The sequence below is a fragment of the Gymnoscopelus microlampas genome (assembly GCF_963454915.1).
Source record: "Gymnoscopelus microlampas genome assembly, chromosome: 15".
In the NCBI taxonomy this organism is placed as follows: Eukaryota; Metazoa; Chordata; class Actinopteri; order Myctophiformes; family Myctophidae; genus Gymnoscopelus; species Gymnoscopelus microlampas.
The window spans coordinates 36,788,793-36,810,948 of NC_139952.1; the positions used below are offsets into that span (position 1 = coordinate 36,788,793).

General features: G+C 41.5%; 2 protein-coding genes across 3 annotated transcripts in view; both read right to left on the reverse strand.

Moving 5' to 3' along the window:
• Window positions 1–873: 873 nt before the first annotated feature.
• On the reverse strand, window positions 874–8,862 carry LOC311062085 (secretagogin). Of its 2 annotated transcripts, none has more exons than XM_084080872.1 (11): window positions 8,612–8,862; window positions 7,139–7,209; window positions 6,946–7,038; window positions 6,736–6,825; window positions 6,107–6,163; window positions 5,590–5,667; window positions 3,465–3,520; window positions 3,226–3,271; window positions 3,057–3,116; window positions 2,646–2,714; window positions 874–1,358 (listed from the first exon to the last, which is right to left on the reverse strand). In XM_084080872.1, the coding sequence occupies exons 1-11, from the start codon at window positions 8,682–8,684 to the stop codon at window positions 1,233–1,235; spliced, it is 819 nt and encodes a 272-aa protein (XP_083936998.1). In that variant the 5' UTR covers window positions 8,685–8,862; the 3' UTR covers window positions 874–1,232. The 2 variants fall into 2 exon arrangements, with proteins under 2 accessions (XP_083936998.1, XP_083936997.1); XM_084080871.1 differs by having other exon boundaries at window positions 6,946–7,041.
• Window positions 8,863–9,172: 310 nt separating this feature from the next.
• carmil1 (capping protein regulator and myosin 1 linker 1) overlaps window positions 9,173–22,156 on the reverse strand; it is a 61,720-nt gene continuing 48,736 nt past the window's right edge. The window contains exons 31-38 of the mRNA XM_084080856.1: window positions 21,428–21,687; window positions 20,005–20,120; window positions 19,433–19,904; window positions 19,122–19,164; window positions 18,242–18,406; window positions 16,973–17,110; window positions 14,595–14,744; window positions 9,173–13,769 (exon numbers count right to left, since the gene is read on the reverse strand). Coding sequence (XP_083936982.1) covers window positions 13,648–13,769; window positions 14,595–14,744; window positions 16,973–17,110; window positions 18,242–18,406; window positions 19,122–19,164; window positions 19,433–19,904; window positions 20,005–20,120; window positions 21,428–21,687 — 1,466 coding nt within the window. The 3' untranslated portion in view covers window positions 9,173–13,647. The remainder of the gene's footprint in view (window positions 13,770–14,594; window positions 14,745–16,972; window positions 17,111–18,241; window positions 18,407–19,121; window positions 19,165–19,432; window positions 19,905–20,004; window positions 20,121–21,427; window positions 21,688–22,156) is intronic.

Here is a 22,156-nt window from a genome sequence, read left to right on the forward strand (position 1 = left end):
GCACTCAATGAACCCCCATACACAGAAGCTTTCAGCTTTCACTTATATTATGCCAGGTTGTTTGCTCTGTACTGTATGTCCTTGGCGATAGGTGAGTGCTTTGACATGATGGCGCACCGCTCCCTTCCATTAAGTCGATTTTTTTTTTGTGCCGTTTGAATACCGTGGTTGTCATGTGCGGGCAGCATGAAACTGTGGGGTTGAGAAGGAGATCCATTGTGTATTGCGCATGTTGTATGTTGGAGAACAAAACAGCTTTTCACAACATCTGCAGACTGTGTTTTCCCACGTGTTGCCATACCGTACACACTGTCACTGTCCTACCACGTGCACTATACAGAAGGTATGATGAGCCACCACTCTACTTTGATTTGAAGTGTATGTACAATTCAGTTTAACGCTGAGAGTGTGGAAAAATGACTTGTAGGGGTCTAATATTAGGATCTATCTTCAAAAACCCTTAAATAAAATGTAAATTAGATGTGGAGGTGCTTTCTGACTGTTGAAACCAACAACACTGATAAATAGTATGTCCATCTACAGGACTGTATCTGGGGAGAGTTCATAAAGGATTCTGGATAAAAGAAACAACTGAAGACCCCAAGAGTAAAAGTGCATACATGTTTGGTTAGTAATGGTTATAATAATAATAATAATCTACATAGAATTTACATATGCATATGATTTATTTTACTATGAACTATAGTGTAGTTACATGACAATATGAACATCTGTTTTTTCAACTACAGTAGCAAAGCATTATAGTAATCTACCAATTACACTTTCCACATTAGTTAAAGTGCAGCAATATTATACCGATATACAATTACCTCTCATAATACAAACACAGCAATGACATCCTGATACAACAAAGACTTTTTTATATTAGATTATATTTATTATTATTCAAAATGTTCTGTTCTGTGGATACTTAGCATGGAACGTGGGTTTACACGTTTTATATCATTATTATACCCACAAAAGAACAAACAAACAAAATCACAACAATAGATGGAGTGTACGTAAATAATTGAACCACTTCTTTAGCATGATAGTCGTATGACTTCATAAGGTGTAAACAAGAGTGAAAGATGAGGTGAACAGCTTAATTCATACCCTCTGACAGGCGGTCAGTACACTACAGAGGGCAGTAGTATAAGGAAAGGAAAAGGAAAGAAGATAGGTCGTTTTTAATTGTAATTATTATTGGGGTTCCTGTGCATCGCTCTTCATTAGCTGAGTTTCAGACCCAGGCAGAGGGCCAGCTCGTTCCTTTGGATCTTTCCGTCGCCGTTGATGTCACAGTGTCCCAACAGAGCCTTCCGGAACTTGTCCAGGTCGGTTCCACTGATGCTGGGCTGTCGGAGGGAAAGGGTGTTACCACAGAGGCCAATAAAGACACGTTATCACAAGCTGACTACATCTACGGTGTGTCTATGTCTGTATGGTAGAGTATGTTAATACAATATAACTTATACAGTTGGGGTGGTTGTATTTTGTCTCCCTGCTCTTCTATTGAGACAGGTAGATCGTGTCAAAGGTCTGACACAGATTTTGACCTGAAGGTTAAGATTCAATTGATCCCCTGAGCAAGCAGGCAGGCTCTATTGGCTCAATAGTAAAAATGTCAGCATAGGTTACAAATCCGGGGCAGTTACATAGTGCAGCTTTAAAATAGATACCCGCTGTACTGCTTTATACTTCTTCTTTTTTAACACATCTGGGCATCTAAATGAGTTTGAGACAGCAGACGATTGTCTTACTATGTGTCAATTTGTGTGTAGGTCATACAGTACATAAAAGTAATACTACATTTATTATGTGTGTCAGTATGTCACATACATTTAATACTACTGGTGGCTTGCAATCAGTGCTGTATAAATGCTGTTAAAGATGGACACCATAGATATAATAACCTAGATACCTCATTGGCCTCTGCAGTTCATTGGAGCGACCTGTATCGTAATACCTTGTTTTGCTTCCGCCCTCCCTCGGGAGGTTTTCGCGTGCGTCACAGAAGGGGACGTTCGGTAGAGCTCTGATTGGCCTACCGAACTTCTGTCCCTTCTGTGACGCACGCGGAAACTTCCCGAGCGAGGGCGGAAGCTGGTGCGCGCCCAAGATACAGACGCCTCAGAGCCGGAGGAGGCGTCTACCTTTATATGTCTGTGATGGACACACCTGTTTGTGTTGCTTCATGTTGCTCACCCTCCCTCCCAACCCCCTATCCTCAGTACTCTCACTCTCACACTTAATCTCTTTCATCTCACTCTTCATTCCTTTCTTTGGGAGGACAGCAAGGAGGTTCAAAGACTGACCGCTCCCGAGCAAAGCCATCACATTCGCCAGCTCCTGAGACTACACCCCCACCCAGAGTCTCGTCCTTCACCGGGTTCCTAACCTCAGTCGGCACTCGCTCATTTTATTCTGGCTTTAGTAGCCTATCGGTGTGCTCTGTTACACCATGACTATACATGAATACAATTACAATTTAGGCATTTGACAGGCCCTCTTGTCCAGAGTGACTTAAAAAGTGCAAGACTGGAGTAAGCAGAAAAACAAAAGCCACTAAAAGCAGAAGTGTAACATTAAAATAATGGGCCAAAATAAGAACAATAGGAAGAAAAACCTTTCTTTTATCTCACCTTGACCAGCTCCATCATGTCCTTGACAAATCCATCTACCTCAGGGCCCTCCAGTTCCCCTGTTTTACTCTGACACACACACACACACACACACACACACACACACACACACACACACACACACACACACACACACACACACACACACACACACACACACACACACACACACACACACACACACACACACACACACACACACACAGTACTGTACATATACACTTACAATAGATGAGATCTAGATACAGGCACATACGGTAAAGTAAGGGCACACTTAAAATAATTGCTCAATGTACTAGCTTACAGTTAACAACTCCATTATTACACAGCAGATTCACTGTGTCCAGGGGTTAAAATAACAGGAGTAATGCAGTTCAATACCAGCTGGATAATGAGAGAAGTGGAACTCACAACATCATAATGAGCAAATATCTTCTCAAAGTCCCTCCTTCTGTCCTCTTGACTGCAAGCCTGGAAGAACGATCACGTGCAAGTGAAGCACTGGGCACATGGCATTAATTGGTATTTTTATACCCAAACGTACAAAGTCCATAACGTAAAAACACCTAAAAATACTTACGTCCATCTTAAACTTAAGCAAGAAGTTCTCCTTCAGGGCTAAGATTCTGAAAACAATTAGCCAATGTGAAAGAGTAGAATAACAATCAATTTATCGATCAGCATCATATACATTGGAGTGGAGCCGGTATTGAGTGGAGTGGAGCTGGTAGCATGCAGTAGAAAAGAGAACTTTATAAACACATTTAAGCTTCTAAAAATATCTCCTGAGAAGGATGAGAAGTGATGAGTCACCAGCACCTGGCCAGTTCATTTAGGTCCAATCTGCCATCTCTGTTTTTGTCAAACATCTTCATCTACAAAGAGAAGGGTAGGATTAAACGAGCACATGCATCAAACATCTCATTATCGATATATTTTAAAAAGGCAAAATAAATAAACAAGCAGCTGCAAAGAGAAATGTTTTTCAATAATAATGGACTTGAGCTCCCTAAAACATCATTTTAATGAGGTAAATGTAACAAAAACAAGTCAGTGTCTAACTCAAAGGACATTTACTTTGTACAGAGTTAGAACTAGTGCTCGTGTGTACTTCTAAGGATATAAATTAGGCTTTAATGTCTGGCCTGGTGTCTGTCATCTATATGCATTGCACAGAGACAGGTGGGAGCTGTGAGGACCTGCTACTCCTCCTACTGTTGTACCAGGGCATTATCCAGCCCATCATAAGCCCACCTGCTTTATAACCTCTATACTTAGTAAAACAGACCTGAGTTGCAAATGCACTTAGTACACTTTTTTGTTTTACTCTACACCAAATCTCTTAGCCAAAAATAGCTGATCTGCAAGCTCACAGCGCGCCACGTTGTGAGCTGGTAGACCTGTTGTTTTTGGTGAATGTTCGCCCCCGGAATAGGGATGCTGTGGTTCAAGTGGTTAACATGTTATCTGTTAATAACCGGGCAAAATTCACACGCATAAACAACACTGCTGCCAGGGTAAATGGGCTCCCCACACCTAACCACAAACAACAAATCCATTGCATGCATTGCATCTCAATAGCACTTCTTACAGGTCTATAACTCTGAGAGTGTACAAATGGAACCAAATGGACCTGTAAGGGTCCATTTGGTTCATTTGTACACTCTCAGAGTTATGGAGGTCCTTGAAAAGAAAAGTTTACAATTCACTGCCTTAAAAATAGGCTGCTCTGAAGCTAGCCTTATGAGTGTTGCTTGTCTGTCTTTTTCTGTTGTCATTGCTATTGTGTGCTCGTGTGTACTGGTGTTTGTTTTGTTGTTGAACAATTACAGTGCAGTGGAAAATAATTTACCCCTGTGGAACAATAAAGTCTACCGTCAGCTGCCAGTACTTACCACACATTATTATTATTTTCACCAGGTAACTATGATTGACAGCCGTGAGGAAGAGCTGATTGAAGAATGCTGCTGATGGGGTTGGTCATGTAAAATACATTAATCTAAATGTTTCTACAATGTTCATGCCCCCCGACAAACGTTTCTAAAATAGCAAATAAGGCATATCTGCGATTTTATCTGAATGTTGGCCTATTTTGCTATATATTATGACATAACCAGAATACTTACACAATAGCGTTCCAGTGGTTAAGTACTTACCCTAACCCTGGTAATTGACTACCAGTCTGGTGTAAAGTGCTCATGATTGTCTGTGCGATATATGAGTCATATGACGTTGTGATTTGCCACATAAATGGTAAACTTAACAAAAAGCATCAGTGTCATTTTAGATTTTAGCTATAGCACATTGGTTCTCAAAGTGGGGTACTTTGGCTATTCAAGAAAAGCAGATATACAAGCTCATAGCGCACGCTTGTAGATCTGCTATTTTTGAAATGTTTTGAAATGTTTTGCAAATCTTTGAATATATATATATATATTTTTTTTCAAGCAAACATTTTTAACTCAAATCTTTTCTTCTGGGGGTCCCTGGCACAAAACATTTTCAGATGGGGGTCGGCGGCCAAATAAATATCATTTTGGGGGTTCTTGACATAAAAAGGTTTGAGCACCACTCAACAAAGGTTTTTCTGAAAAGGATTAGGATTTAGGATTTAGAAGACATTTGTAGAATCGGCCTCAGGTCATAAAGATTACTACGTTAGTTTCATTGATCCAAGCCGGAACACAATCCATTGATTGACCATTAAAATAATTATGCTCTGAAAATGCCAGAAAAGCACCAACCACTGCCATAAACCTGTCTGCAACATGGCATTTTGGTATCGACATTTTGGCATCAAAGTACAAGGTGCAAAGCATCATGAAATACCAAACCTGATCAGAAGCATTCACTAAAATCTAGCCTCCACTCTTCCACAACAACACAGGCCTGCTTGTCACCATGGTGACAGTGTACTCATCCACACACAGGCCAAGCTTGTTACCATGGTGTCAGTGTAGTCATCTAGTTTTTCGGGCGAGATGGACTTCCTGTGCTGAAGGAAGAGGTCGTGAAGGAAGCCCTGTAGGGACACACACCCCGTGTGAATATGGTCAATATCTGTTAAAGGCATTATATGAATGTACAATATCGTATTCGTCACTGTCGGGTGGAAAGCTTGTATGTTCAAGACTGTTAATTTCCAGGATATGGAAAAAGTAATAACTTGTTTTCTAATGGATCCAATGTAGTTATTTAGTCAAAAGCTCATGTTAATACTTTTCTCTGGTTACATATTTATAAAACCCCACCCAAAAAACACTTTCACTTATTTTTTATATATATTTTTTTTCAAAAGCAGCAAAAGTATAATCTACAAGATCACATAGGTTTGTAGATTGGTAATTTAAATTGCTTTTGCGTGACACTCTTTCAAAACTTTGAAACATGGAAACAGCAACAATACACAGTAGATGCATGCATGTAAATGTTGTTTTTGAGACAGCAACACACTCCAATACCTTGAGCTCTATGGCTGAGATGTAGCCACTGCTGTCTGTGTCATAGGTTCTCCAGATCTGAATACAAGGAGTGGATTTTTATTTATTTATTCATTAGATCCCCATTAGCTTACTGTACCGTTACAGCAGCTACTCTTCCTGGGGTCTCAACCAGCATTACCAACAACACAATTTACATCAATAGGCCTACAAAACATTCATACAACAGACTCATCATCACAACATACAGTACAACACAAAGACACTAACTCATAACCTGTCTAATACATTCGATAGGTAATGAATTCCATGCCACTAGAGGAGCAAACATTCACAGCATTGTCTGGGCAACATGTTTCAGTAGTTTACTAGATATAAACCATGATTCATTCACTTCAACCCTAAACCCACATTGTACAAGGTTAAACGGAAGGTTAAGGACATGGGCTAGAGAAAGGAATTACGTTACGTCAATCTCTACTTTGAAAAGTAGAGATTGACGTCAATAAGTGTCAATAATAAGAGTGTCCTTCAGCAATGGATGGATGGATGCATGGATGAATGGATGGATGAATGGATGGATGGATGGATAGATAGATAGATAACCACTCTTGAATCTTGATAGATAGACGGAAGAGTCTTTCTCTCACCCTCATGAACTCCACACTGTTGTCCAACGGTGTCTCTCGACGGAAGAGAAGCAAGAAATTCTCATCTTCAGGCAGCATCATGGTGGCCAACTGCAGCAGAAACAAATGACCTATAGCATCAAATGTTGGGTCTACATTTTAGCACTTACCCTACCTTTAAATCTGACTTAAATAAAAAAAACTAAGTGAACTTTAATCATTCATTCTCACCTCTTGGATCTGCAGGCGACCATCAGCAGTGGTGTCATAAGCAGACATGAACCTGTCTCTCAGTCTCCTCACTTCATCCTCAGAGATCTCACCCTTCTAGTCAAACCGTGAAACACAGACTGTTTTTTAATTTCCTCTCAACTTCTTACTTGATGCAGCTAACTTGAATTAATGATTTTTTTTGTCCTTTTACCTTCATTCCGAGTTTCTTAAACATGTATTGAAAAAAGTCGTCCAATTCCTTTCCTTCAATGTATCCATTATCTAAAAACAAGCAAAAACAGTATCAGATCAACTGTACATTATGATGTCTTGTTTATTAATTGTATGTCTTCAAATGTCTCGATGAATTAAATACACAGGACCACAATGGAAACAAGCCCTAGGGCTTTTTAACTCCACCCTCCACCCTGTCCGTCTGTCCGTCCGTCCGTCATTCTGTCTGTGGACAGCTAATCTCCGGCACTGTTGGCTTAATGGCAGCGAAACTGTGCACACACTCCCTGGATGCCAGTGCAGAAAGTCTGCCCCAATTGTTCATAGCTATAGTTATAGTTATAGTTACAAAACACATTTTTTGACAGTACTCCTACAGATTCTTTCCAAACATCATGAAAATCGGTACACAGTATCTCTAGTCATTAAACGAAACGGGCTTTCAGATTTTTCATATTCCATCCTGATAAAGATTAGCTTCCAAAGTTTGCAGGAGTGCTCCGATTTGAACAAAATGCCTCAAATCATGAACACAGCGTGCGATTTCCGTGAAATTTTGCACACACATTCCCAGGCTGAGGAAGAAATGCCACTTGAATTTTTAAAAATAAGCCTCATGGTGGCGCTTTAACAGGCTGATTCGTCTGTGTAAAACTGTGTAGGAAAAACCTTTGCCCTGCATTTTTCACATCTGCCTGTTATAGCGCCACCAGGTGGCAGACTTTTTTATATTACTCCTTCATATTTTATCCAAATTTCACACAAATCAGTACACATAGTCATGTGATCAAGTCGGATCTGTTTGATTTTTCGTAATCCATCCTGATTGGCTAAGAGTGACATCTAAAGTTTGCAGGAGTGGCCCATTTTGAACAAAATGTGCAAATCATGAATGCAGCTCAATTGCAGTGAAACTTTGCACGCACATTCGCAGTATGTTGAGGAGCAAATGCCACCTTTTAACATTGCCCCAGAACCACCGGGAGGCAAAACATTTTTTTTATACTACTCCCTTAAATTTTGTCCAACCTTCAAGCAAATCGGTACATATTAGGCCTATCTCTACAGTCAAGTGATCAAGATGGATTCGTCCGATTTTTCATATTCCATCCTGATTGGCAAATTCCTATCTTGCTGGCCCAATAACGTAGCCTACTTGACCTGGCGGAGACCTGTGCTCCGAGGAGCACTTTTTCTAGTTGTGTTATCCTTTTATAGCAGTCATTGTATCGTATCACTGTCTACTATTTACAAACTGTTAATAAAGTATTCAATTAATCAACAAAACTAACCTATACTAGGCCTATATGTTTAGGCTTTAAAAGGAATAATGGGATTGTCAGCAATTGTGATGAAACACCCATTATCCAGCGTTGGATACAGTAAGTTATCGACACAAATGTAACTCCATATAAACAGGTTATAGTTCTTGTATCCTAAACATAATTACCGTCAACATCGAAATGATGCCAGATTTGTAAAAATCCTGCTGCGTCCAAATTATCAAAGGTGCTGCTGTCCATTGTTTTAAACGAAGAAAAGTAGGCTAACACTCACTGTGTTTAAAAATACTGTAAGGTTATATCCAGGAGGAATTAAATACAATTATGTATATTATTTCCCAGTAAAAGTATGGGCTAAGTTCGTAACAAGAGAAGAGCGCTCCCTCAGCATCAGACGTGCATCGATTGCTCACACACACTGAGGCCGTAAAGGCTAGAGAGAAGGAGAGAGAGAGAGAGAGAGAGAGAGAGAGAGAGAGAGAGAGAGAGAGAGAGAGAGAGAGAGAGAGAGAGAGAGAGAGAGAGAGAGAGAGAGAGAGAGAGAAAGAGAGAGATGGAGGGAGAGAGAGAGAGAGAGAGAGAGAGAGAGAGAGAGAGAGAGAGAGAGAGAGAGGGGGGGGGGGGGGGCGGACAAGAACAGTGGTGTAAAGTAACTAAGTACATTTACTCAAGTACTGTACTTATAAGTACAAATTTGAGAGAGAGAGAGAGAGAACCTCAAATCAATATCATTCCACCATTAAAATATTTTTATTGATACAAACAAACAAACAATAAAAGGAATATTTGACAACTTGAATTTTACGTTACATTTACAGACCGGCACTTTCCAACACTTGTGTTTTGTAACAAAACACTGCATAGTATTTGATTGAAACAAAGACTCAAAAGGCAAGGACAAATATTTCCCCAATAAAATGAAAACCATCACCATATTAAATGTAATCAATATAAAGCTCAACAGTAGACAACTGTACTGTTCCTTGATAATAAATCTATTAGTGCCCATTATACTGTAGATCATAAACCCCAGTTATTACAGTTTGGTCGGATACAACTCATTTATCCTATAAACATAAATTAAAAGCAATATAAATGTTAATACATATTTACATAGGTACATAATACGTTGATGATAAGTGCAGCAGCACGTGATCAATTGAAGGTGCTGGAACACAGAGGCAACCAAATGGGATCAATACTCATAAGGCACTTTGCTTGATAATTATTAATCTGAAGCAATTATTAACATTAGATCTTAGGCATATACAATATATACTTGGTGTTTGTTGTTATCCAGACTTAGATATAGTCAGTGCCTTGCCGGAAATATCTGGTCGCCAAACGGAACTCAAACACACTGGACATCCCAAGATGCCCAACTGAGAGATACAAGAAATCACCAATCCCATACATGTGCAGACTTTTAAATGATAGTGGATTTTAGATTGGTGTTTTAGGTTATTAGATTTTAAGATAGGCAAAGTTCTATGTTGTAATCAGCAAAATAATTCAGTGTTTTTAATGGCACCTGTCTTTTTAAACCTGTGATCATGCTAAAAGCTGAATAAACATCAAGTACATTAATTAATGCATTCTCTCAGCCCAGCCTCGTTCCTATAGCCTTACTCATCTGCGAAGAGAAAAGCCTGGTCACGACCTAAAGCAGAGAGTGTCTATAGGGGCGGGACTTTCGTTGTACGTATTTCTCCCGGAAACAATCTTTTTAGACCAATCACAACACTTGTTTCATTCACGGAGAATGTCAACAGATTTGTAAAGCGTCAATGTCATTTCCTTGGGCGGTACTTCCGACAAATTCCGGTACTTCCGTTTAGACACTCAACTGCACCGGCACCCATTTAATGCACAGGACTCCCCTTTGTCAGGCACTGATGTGACTCCCCTTTGTCAGGCACTCTCGCTCGCCTAATGGCTCACTCGGAAGAGCCCCACGGGGCTCAAGTCCACTTTTGACGTGCCTTGTTGTGAATGTTGTTAGCGGACACGTCGACCTATTAACGAGTTGGGAGCGAAAATGCCACTACCGCATTCCAGTGGGAGCGGGAACGATGAAAAGATTACACGACAGGCGTCAAACGGGTTATGCATGGTCAGATTCTGCCCCAACTAAACCATCCCGGTCGTGTGAATTCACATTGTCATGTGTTTTCTGCAGACCGGTCTGGCCCCAAGTGCCGCACGCTGTGTGGCCGTTTAGCAGAAACCAAAAAGTGGAAGAGCCAATCAGCGTCTGCGTTCAGGGCCCTGTGATTGACAGACGGCGATTGGCTCTTCCACTTTTTGACTTGACAGCGAGAATACAGTATGTTGTTACATTCAACCTGTTACGGGATGGTCTAAAATGCGGTGGATGGCAGATAGGATTATAACACTTTGGCGTGGCTCTGAAAGAGGCCAACTGTCTATGCGAGGGTCTCTCTGTGTGTGTGTGTGTGTGGAGTTAATCTTGCAAACAACTGGACCGATCAGTGCCAAACTGTGTCTACTCACTTTTTGAAATATTTAACTTTAATTCCATAATGGAGGTCAATGGGGATGTGATGTGGCTGGTAAATGTGGCAGGTATACATTTCAAAATGTGACTCATATTATTTTCTTTTCCAGGGCCACTCAAATGATGGTTGCTTAACAACCAAAGCAGTTGGTTAAGTAAACAATGCTACCAGACACAGCTGAAATCATTTGAAAGCATGCAGTTGGTTTATGGCTAACATTTTCCCCACCAAAGGTGATATTAAGCCTCATCTGTGTCCTTCATTTGCACTTTTTGTTTTTACACATATAAAAACTTCTACTCTAACTCAGCCTCCACAGCATGCTTTTGACGAGATTAACGTTTTATAACTTGATGTGGAGATGTAGTATAACCATTCTCTAGCAGGAAACCCCATCTGCTCTGTCCTGTTATGATACTATTAGAGTTGTTGACACAGGCCATAATGGGTTTACCGTGGCGTCAGTTTGGCCAAACCGGCAGCCAGGGGATCAATTGAGGTAAAGACACAGAGATACCAGACAACAGACCGGCACATCTGCTTGTATCCAAGATGCTTTGTATGCCAAGGTGCTTCACAGCATCAAGAGTATGTTTTAGCATGAATGTGGGACAGCAGGAATGGAACCCGTAACCTGGCAGTTAAGCCTAATTTATACTTTGTCATACAACCACATCGCTAAAAAAATCTGTTATTTCCCTAGAGCAGGGGTCTTCAACTTTTTCAGGCCAAGGACCCCTTAGCTGAGAGAGAAAGATGAAGCAGGGACCCCCATTACATATTGTATAGGATTATGTTGCAGATAAAAAAAATGCATAGATTTCATAGACTTGTTTGACAGCACTGTCTATCATGTTGGATTCATGTTAATGTCCATTTTCAGACATTTAACCACTTAAATACTTCATACGCCGGGAAAGGCATTGTGAGCTTGTAGATCTGCGATTTCTGGCTAAAGTTCTCCTCAGAATAGGAATGCTAGGGTTCAAGTGGTTAATGTAAAAAATGTATCCTATCACACAAAGATTTGTCGCCCCCCCCTGCGGTAACTCTGAGGACCCCCTGTTGAAGACCCCTGCCCTAGAGCGACACAAAAAATGTACAACAAAGTGTACATTAGAGCCACTACCATCCCAATTAACTAAATACGGGTCAATTGATGCCTGGTCATCTAGTACCTCCTTTACAGTAGAACACATCAGTGTACCATGCACTGGTAGGGTGTATTTACATTAGACTTACACAAGACAAAATGTTACCCTATTGGCTAACGTTGGCCATCAGCAGCAGTCTGATAAAATAGTAGCATTGTTATACAGTATCTGCCTACAGCTGTACCACCATAGTAGTCTCGTGAGCCAGACTGTTGCCTCCCACAATGTTCAAATGCTTCCGGTCATACAGTCTGGAGCAACGGAAGCTCTGAAAATTATCAAGCGATAAAGCGGATGTGACGTCTCCTCCTCGCTCCCGTTTAGTCTTAACAGTCGCGCAAATGCATCCTAATGTAAATCAAAATCATAGAAGCATATATAGCTTGCTGCTTAGCAGAAATGGAAATTAAAAAATAAAATGTAAAGATATTTTAAAAATATATTGTCGTGAACAGAAATGACGAACAAGATGACAGCTTAATGCCTCGGATTTCGGGAGGTGTAGTTTCAGACTCTACATAGCATTCGGAGATTGTGGAATAGTTGTTTGGCTACGCAAGACTACCACCATAGTGACAGTTAGCAATGAGCTCGCATGGGCCATCAAATACTGTAGCAACATAGTGACATGCTTGTTAACGGTCGGAACATGTTTGATCAGATATACAGTAGCTCATTTTGTTCTCCTCAGCCACAATGCATTATTAACTTAAATGCAACACTATAAAATGTATTAAACCAAGACAGGAGCAAGACGCTTCACACCGATGTCATCACTAGTGGTTGTCATACTTGAATAAGTCACAATGTTATCTTTAGTGGTTTGTAAGACTAAATGCATTATAAAAGAAGGCTGAGCCATGTTGGACCTACTGGCGCTTATACAGTAGGACTAAAAGTGATCGAATTGTCTTTCTTTTCAAATGTTTTATTTGATATTAGCTTTTTTATGTTATTATTAGCTTCTATTTATTATATTATTATTTTGTGACTGTGTTTCAAAAAGCACTTCACAAATAAAGTTAATGGGTATTAAAGCTATTGTACTTGTATTGAACTGTCTATAACAGTGGTTCTCAACCTTGGAACACTTGGACATGTAGGAATTGAGGCATTACATTTAGTTTGACTCGGTTCCACAGATAAATATTGGGAAAATAGCAGATCTTAAGCTCAAAACGCCTCGCAACACGAGGCGTTGTGAGCTTGTAGATCGTCTATTTTCAAAATGTTTGCCTCTTTCTTATATTATTTGAAAATTTGGCCATTGTTTGATCAGTTTTTATAGTATAGTTTGTTGGTTACTTTTGATGCAGTAATGGTATTATTTTCATTTTTTCCACTTCTTTTTTTTTTTTTGTATTAAAAAGGTCTTAAAAGTCCTTAAATTGTCACTTCACTGTCATCTGGGGACCCCAGACAAAATCCTGGGGGTCCCGACCCACAGGTTGAGAACCTCTGGTCTATAAGATTGCAGGAATTTGGATTGCTGGCACTGAAAACAGCCCAAGTCTTCTATTGTCAGTGTTGTCACGCTGGAGGGACATCGTCACTGGAGTCATCCTCAGATTTATCCACAGGCCTGAGATCAGCGGCAGGGTCACCCTCCTCTCCTAGTGGGCTTTCTGGGTCTGCCAGAGATGGAGGCCTCACTGTGTGCACACAGAGAGAGAGAGAGAGAGAGAGAGAGAGAGACACACACAGAGATAGAGTTTGAAAACATGACCAACAACAAAAAAAAATCCCATACCTACTGGGAGAAATACAAAAATGTGCGAACACAGCAAGCAAGATTTGTAAACTGTTGCGATAAAAGAAGGTTAGCCAGTGGAATACAACCACCCTAAGGACTACTAACCATTGAGTTTCCTGCACTTTCTGTACCGAGTAGACCAATAGACCTACTGCACATATAAACAGAGCTGCTACCTCTAAACACATTTTAAATCTGAGGCCTTTTTTTATACTATTTAAATAGTTTTGAGGAAAATGCTGCTAATTGTCCCAAAAGTGACTGCAAAAGATTGCTGCTATCCATTTCAAAAAGCTTTATTATACCCTATATATATAACATGTATTCAACGATGCAATGTGACATAGCTCTGTTTAACACAATGATATACCCCCCTCCAACTGTATATACTTTCGCCATTTTCTGAAATTGTTTTCATTATATTTTGACACTTGCTTGGGAAATGTAAACGTATGTTTTCTCATGGCAATAAAGCTCCCCAGCAAAACGTGTTAAAACAGCATCACCATCATTTAACCACTTTATCCGCGCTGCGAGCTTGTACATCTGCTATTTTGGAAAATGTTTGGAACATTTTGAATAATTTTGAATGTTTTAACATAAGTCTTCTCTTCTGGGGGTCCCTGGCAAAAAAACTTTTCAGATCGGGGTCCACGCCCAAAAACGTATCAATTTGGGGGTCCTTCACATGAAAAAGTTAGGTAACATTGTCAGATTCTCTAACCGTAGGCAGGCAGAGACTTGGTGCGCTCCCGGTCTTCCTCATCAGTAGAAGGGTTGGGTGATCTCTTCAGAGACGACCACTGTCTCCCAGCAACAGCCTGATTGTTTGTCTCATTGGGCGAGTCGAACGGGCTATCTCCTGTCAACTCGACTGCATGGAGAAAAGCAAAAAAATTACAGAACAAAGCATATTGTGTAACACTGAGTACCGTATATATATATAAATATTATTTTTAAACAAGGGTTACAAGGGTTGTCCATAACAATTGACTGTACGACTCTAGTGTACTGTAATAAACTTTTGTTTGTTCTCATCTCCAGCCAGACGCCCAGTGGCGAGCGGGGTGGGCGTCAATCGCACTCTTGTAGACGTCGATTAAAGAGAGAGGTCGGCCCCTGTTTAATTGAGCGTTGTCTATTTGATTATACTCCCTCTTAAATGTAGTGCTACCCTTGTGCTTGGCTGGTAGCAGCGGAGCACATTATATAATCTGTTCTGACCACCACATGATTCAATATCACTATCACATTCATTAAATCATATTTTTTGAGGGTTGTTGTAACATATATCACTGGTATGATTAACCACTTACTGTAAACCCTATATACTTCATTGTCTGGGGTCCCACAGATATCTGTACTTGGCCCCCTCCTTTTTTCCCCTCTTCGACCAATCACTTCTAGCCATAATTCACCTGTGTGCGGCCATGTTTCTCCCGTGCCGTACCTCCACTGAGTCTCTGAGACAGACCTGTTGCACTCTTGGTTCAAGTTAATCCTTTTAAATTGTGTCATTTAAGCCTTTTGTTGGTACAGGGAAGGGTAGCTTTAGTTCCGGGGTACCCTGTACATTACTGCACGTAGGTACGTTTCTGTTTATTCACACTAGTATAGAGGTGTGCCACCCATTGTAATTTCTGTTTGTTGTTAGAGTAGGGAGGTTTTTGTTGATCTTTGATGAGGTTAACTATTTACTTTATTTAGGTGGTTCCTTTTCCCTGTGTTTGATAAGTTAGCTTTATTTGGCATTATTTGTCAGCTCTATGCACTTCAAAGTAAAACACTGAATTCACTCATCCATCCGTTTCTGTTCAAATCTGTCATTGGGTATTTGTTATTGTCCCTTATCCCCTAGACCACCTATTAGGGACGTAACATTTATACAGTACTTGTCATGAAAAAATGTGTCCACATACAATCCAGTAGGATTAATGGTTATCAAAGCAGAATTTTCAGTTGCAGTTTAGTCAGAGATGCGACATACGGCAGGGATTTCTAATCAGAGGGCATTTCTTTCATTCTTTCATTAACTCAGCATTCAAGTTCAGGAGAGTTTGGAAAAGGCAATTCTTTTGAATGCTGCCTTCAGGTATCGCATGGAAAGCAGGCATTTACATTTCTTTCACCAGAGTAAATGCTGCAGACCATGGTATGGAGAGAGGAACTTTTTTGCAGACAGGTAAAAGGGCAGGGTCTTGAGCCCCCTTTGATGTCTATGTGTGCACATGCCTGCCGGCAATATAGCTCAGCACTCATAACCACATGCTGGTGCTGCTGGTGAGCAGAGGGCTCTGTGATTTGAGCCGGGCTGAATTCAACCAAGGCTAAATCTGTGCACCTCGTCGAGCTCACGGTACCACTAGCGAGAGGGATTGAGACTGCCCTCGAACGTAGGAAGGCCAAGTACTCAAGAGTGCCAGGAGGCTGGCTGGAGGGCCACACCATCTACCGTTCTCCTTCTTTGTTCCTTGTTTATAACTTTGTATTTTATTATGTGCATTTGTATATTTTGTGTAACATTGTTGTTGTTGTTATTTTTTGTTCTGTAGGCTGTGCAGCACTTTGGTCAACCTCGGTTGTTCTTAAACGTGCTTTATTATAAATAAAATGTACTTGACTACACAGTAGAAGTTGAATGCCGAGGCTTTGTGGGGCTGTCAACCACACGCCTCTTGAGGAGACGAAGGAGTGACCAGAGGAAAGCTGAAGAGGGCAACAAGGGAACTGTCAGAGGAGGTTCTGGATGAGAAGAACGGACAAGTGCTGGGGTAAGAACACCGAGCCCCAGAGAAACAGTTGCAGGGGGAAACACCTATCAACTGCAGGGGGTGACAGGGTGGGAGACGTCCCTGTCACTGCTCTGCCACCAGTAGACGTTCCAGAATTAAAGGGGCGAAACGTTGGTGAATGGTGGTTCCTTCCTGGCCGTTGACCCTGCAGCTGACCCATGACCACCGGAGGAGTGGCGACAGCCAGGCAGCAATGCCCAGCAGGTCACTCCATCTACCAGTACATTTACTGAAAGTGCCTGTCTGTGTAGATGGCCAGTGACCATCAGTTACACTGGGAAGAGAGAGACACACACTGACTGATACTAACCATCCAGTGGTGATGTGGTTCCCCCGCCGTTGCTGCTGGTGCTCTCTCTCTCCTGTTCCGATGGCGTCCTCTTCAGGCGGGGAGCAGGAAGTGGTCCTTTGGTTGACGGGCTACCGGTTGGACTCTCTGAAGAGTCGTCTTTGAGAGAGGAACACACAGAGAGAGAGACCATGTTTGAACAAAGCCGTTATCTCACCATGGCTTATAAAAGGCAAACAGAGACTTTATGAAATTTCATAACATTTACACAAGACGTCCACAACGTAAAGTAGCTTGAGAGAGCACAGAGATCTGACGTAATTTACACATCCTACCTGGGTCACGGTTCCCCCCGCCCATTCTTAACTCCCATAGATGTGTTTAATATCAGCATATAAGAACTGTGTTCCAAAAACAAACAAATGAGCCCGGCGGCTTGACTCATATGGGTATGAAGCATAAAGCATCAAAAGAAACCGCTAATGTTACGATACAGAGCCACCTCCCTGACAATAGCACCGGGACAAATTTTGTTTATTTTATGGACCACAATTCTTATATGAGACGATTCTAAGATGACACAATGTTATTTTCCATAGAGAAAAACTTCTATGACCCAGAGAATGAGCGAGTGACACCAGGACTTCGGTACTCTATAGGAGTACATTTAGTAACTAACTGCCTATTGTGTGTAAAAGGAGCCAGCGTTCTGTTTTATAGTATGTCAATATGGTTTTACTTTCGTTTAGTCAGGGATTCAAATTCAGTGAATTAAGTCACTGAGAAACCCAGTGAAACCCCCCATTTGTGAAACCCCTAAAAACAGACCTGTTTTCGGGGTTCAACCAAAATAGACCAGGGGGGGTTCCCAAACTTTTCCAGCTCGAGACCCAAAAGAGAGATTTGGTGTGTCCCAGGGACCCAAATTTCCAAGCCCTATTTCAAATATAGTGAAAATAGCTGATCTTCTCACAACGCATGGCATCGTGAGCCGTTGTGAACTTCTGGATCTATGATGAAAACATTTGAAAATGTATGAGACATTTTAGATTTTGATTTTTAGGAACATTTCTGAAAATATGAAAATGTTTTTTTTTTTGTGGAAAAGTAAAAATAAATAAATAAATGAAATCATTATTATTTATTTTTTTGTAGGATAGGTGGAAAAAGCCCGGGACATACTTGTGACCAATAAAAACTGGTCTGTGACCCCATGTTTGAGAAACACTGCAATAGACTAACAGAACACAGTAAGAGCTCAGTTTGTGTATATGTCTTGCGTAACCCTACCCAGGCTGTAGGTGCTGGTGGGCCTGGGGCTCAGGGGGCCGGTGGGGCTGAGGGGTCCCGACGTGCGGGGCCCCAGTGGGAGCTTGGCCTGAGGAGGAGGGGGTCTGGGGCTGACGCTGGGGGGCTTGGACCTGGGGACTGGCTCTGGTCTGGAGTCATCACTGTCTGTTTGACACAGAGGAATGGACCATGAAGTAGGCGGAGTTGAGGACAAGAGGGGGAAGAAAGAGGGAAAATGGTCACACAAAGGGGCAGGTCACATAGATGTATTAATCCATTAGGACCGGGAAAGCATAGACTGTCAAGTGTCATTTATATAGATTTCTTTGGCTATTAAAAAAATAGCAGATATACAAACTCATAGCGCGGCACGAGTGTAACTCAAATATTTGCTTCTGGAGGGGGGGGTCCCTGCTTATGAGTGGATAAAATGGGGTTAAAAGTGTTTTAAAAAAAAAATATATATATTAAGTGGTTAAACAGTGGTCTTTTATGCTATATTATTAACTTATTTAGCTGGGGACCGCCTGGAACTCCCTCGAAGACCTCTGGGGGTTAAAGCAAACTGACCTCAGATCAGTACATTAACTTTGAATAGCATGGGTGAATCAAATACCATTTCACCACAATACGAAAACAGTTCAAACATACAGTATTATGGTATGGATCTAGATTCACTGCTGTCATCATAGCAGGCAACGCATGCCCATATTGTGGTACAATATATCATTTTGTCTTTTCATCTTTTTACGTTTATTTATCATTGTGTAGAATATTTTATTTCATCTCCTCACTGCAGTTTTAACACTTTAATTCCACATTGCATTATTATATTGTGCAATTACATAAACTACACTCAAGAGTTTTTAAAGCAACTCACCTGCATCCCCATCCGTCTTATCCAGCGAGGAGTTGGATTCAGACTGGAAAATAGACACAAAGCTTATGAAATGTACTGTATGATTAATAACAATTCATATAAGTTATATTTCTGCAGACCTGTTTGCATTTGCTGTCCCTATCTGATCATACTCAATCTGCTGGTGTGCATTGGCACGGAAACAATTGAAAACAACTAAATCAACTTCTCGATCATTCGATTAATAGAAAAAAGTAATCAACAGAATAGTCACTAAGAACATAATCGATAGTTAGAGCCCTAGAGGGCAATGTCTTTAGTTTCCACCTAACCTTATGAGCAGCCATTTTCTCCTGCTTAGCCTTCATCTCAGCCAGCAGGTCCATGCCCCCAAGTGCCACCCCGAAATGGTGTGGCACTTGGGGGCTCGCCTTCTTCTCCTCCTCTCTCTCTTCCTCTTTCTCCTCCTCCTCCTCCAACTCCTCTGTAGGCTCAGCAGAGGTGACGGCAACCTCTGCTGGCTCGGGGTGGTCCTCAGACGGTGTCCTGGGGAACTCCTGGAGGGGTTCCATGGCTCTAGGCCCGGGACTTTTTACCGCCGCCACGGGGGACTTCGGCGCCGACTCCTCCGTCACCGTGGTCACTGGAGATGGAGGAGGATGTGTGATGGAGGCTGCTCCGTGGCTCTTCTCTGAGCGGGAGGTGCGTGACTTGATGAGGTTGAGGAAGCCACTCTTGCGCGACTCGCGTTTCTTCTCCACGGCGTCCTGGCTTCCAGAGGAAGAGCCTTTCAGGGTGGGCCGTCTGGAAAACAGGATAGTAGAAATTATATTTTGGATATTTATCAAATTGTAATCAGTGGTGCCGTCTTGTTAGATTGTGTAAAAGAGTAATTAAGTCTCACTTGAAGCTCAGTTTATTGACTTTCTTAGTGTAGAAATCATCCAGGCCCTCATCCACTCTTCCATTGACACCGTTCTGCTGGGTTTCCTGTGACACCAGGCTGCTGTCTGCTGCCCTCTGCAACGGCAAAACACAATGCAAAACGCATGAAAGCAGGAACCAAATTAAAAGGATCATTTGGAGTTTTTGTGTGTGTGTGTGTTTTTCTTTTTATAACACAGTACAGTACACTCGCCTTGAAATGCTGTTTGCTGCGACAGACAATTGAAAATGCATAACGTAAGTGAGGTTAGAAAGCCCTGGCACAGCCTGGCACCACAGGGTGCCAAAACACATTTTAAGGCAAATGAAACCTGGCCTGTTCACTGTTTCTGGAGCAGTATCTTGATCCCACCGCCCAAAGGGACAGCCGTACTGTGATTGAGAAGTACCAGTTGGCAGCAATGAGGCTGCAACTCTTCTATGAAAAAACAGTCAAGCTGACTGTCGTATATCAGTCTAACGTTAATGTTATTTCTTCATAGATGACGTGAATGCATTGGAAGAGTCTTTCTGGTCCAGAAAATTGGAAAATGGCATTGTGAAAACTGTTGTCAGTTTAACAATTGACCTACGAGTGACTCGCTGAAATAAGATTGACCATAATGTGCTTTGCTTCGATGATGAATACAAACACTAGTTCTTCTATATTCAAGCTGGCTCCAGGCCTGCCCTGGATGGACGCACTGCTTGTATATGTGGATGTATAGAGATGGAAGCCTTAACTATACCACTCCACAGCCAGGCAAAGTCATGCACTTACATAAAGGAACTACAAATGTCTCTGACGCTGATTCCTGTTAACCCATTTAATCCAGGAACGCATACTGTGTAATTTTAGATTTTTAGCTATAACCATTTTTTTATACTTTGGGCTTAAAAAATACAATCTACAAGCTCATGCTAACGCTACGCTATGAGCTTGTAGATCTCTTTTTTATCGTGAACATTTTTGCAAATCTTTGAATACGTAGTTTTTAAAGTGATTTTTTTAAACTAAAATCTTTGCTTCTGGGGATTCTACAAATGTCTTCTAAATCCCAACAGTTTTCTTTTGAAAAAAACGTATGTTGCTATAATATCAGTGGTTCTCAAATTTTTTTTCATGTCAAGGACCCCCAAAATGATATGCATTTGTCCACGGACCCCCATCTCAAAATATGTTGTTCCAGGGACCCCCAGAAGCAAAGATTTTAGTTAAAAATGTATCTATATGCAAAGATTTGCACACATTTTCACAATAGTTTAAAAAAAATAGCAGATCTACAAGTTCACAGCGCGGCACTCACAAGCTTGTAAATCTGCTATTTTTGAATAGCCAAAGAAATCTAAAGTGACACAGATGAGTCCCTATCTTGTCACTCAAACCTGTGACGTGGACTTACAGGCGGGCGGCTGGGTTTGGTCCTCTTCTTAGGTTTAGGGCGGAGTTTGGTGTGATGCTCCAGCTTCCTGACCTCCACGGTGGGCAAATCCGCAAAGCCGACGGGTTTCATGTCCACTGGGGGCGGAGGAGGGGGCAGATCTCCAAAGTAGGACGATTTCCTGTCCAGAAGTGGCTGTGCTGGAGGGGGAGGAGGCGGAAGCGGGTCCTCCACGTGGATTGGCACCTCCTCCAAGGCCTTGTCCAAGTCAAACTCCATCTCTGATTGACAGGTGGACAGCACCAATCACGAGGGGAAAGTTATAACATTATCGTCAACATATTTACATTCATAGTGAGTTTTATAACCAGCAGAACAATACGCAGGCAGAGAACGGCAACTGAAGGTGTCTAAGCGGAAAGACAAGAAGTATCACCCAAGGAAATTACATTGATGCTGTGCAGATATGTTTAAAAACCTCCTTGGGGTGTTTTTTTGTCACTGTATATTTGCACATACGTGAAATTTATCCTTTGCATTTACCCATCCTATAGGAGTAGTGAGCAGCCATTCTACGGCGCTCTGGGAGCAATTAGGGGTTAAAAGTCTTGCTCAGGGACAACACATCGACACATTGCTGGCCTGGCCTGACATCGAACCTGGGACAACCAGGTCCTCTGGTTTCCCTGGCGGGCTCACTAACCACTCAGCTACTGTATGGCCTCCTCCTTACATTCCCCGGCCATGAAA

Coding starts and splice junctions, on each gene's coding strand:
- LOC311062085 (XM_084080871.1), bottom strand. CDS start 8,684: ATGGACAGCAGCACCTTTGATAATTTGGACGCAGCAGGATTTTTACAA. Junction 7,042..7,138: donor TTAAGAAACTCGGAATGAAG/GTAAAAGGACAA, acceptor CGGTTTGACTAG/AAGGGTGAGATCTCTGAGGA. Junction 5,668..6,106: donor TCTCAGCCATAGAGCTCAAG/GTATTGGAGTGT, acceptor GTGTCCCTACAG/GGCTTCCTTCACGACCTCTT.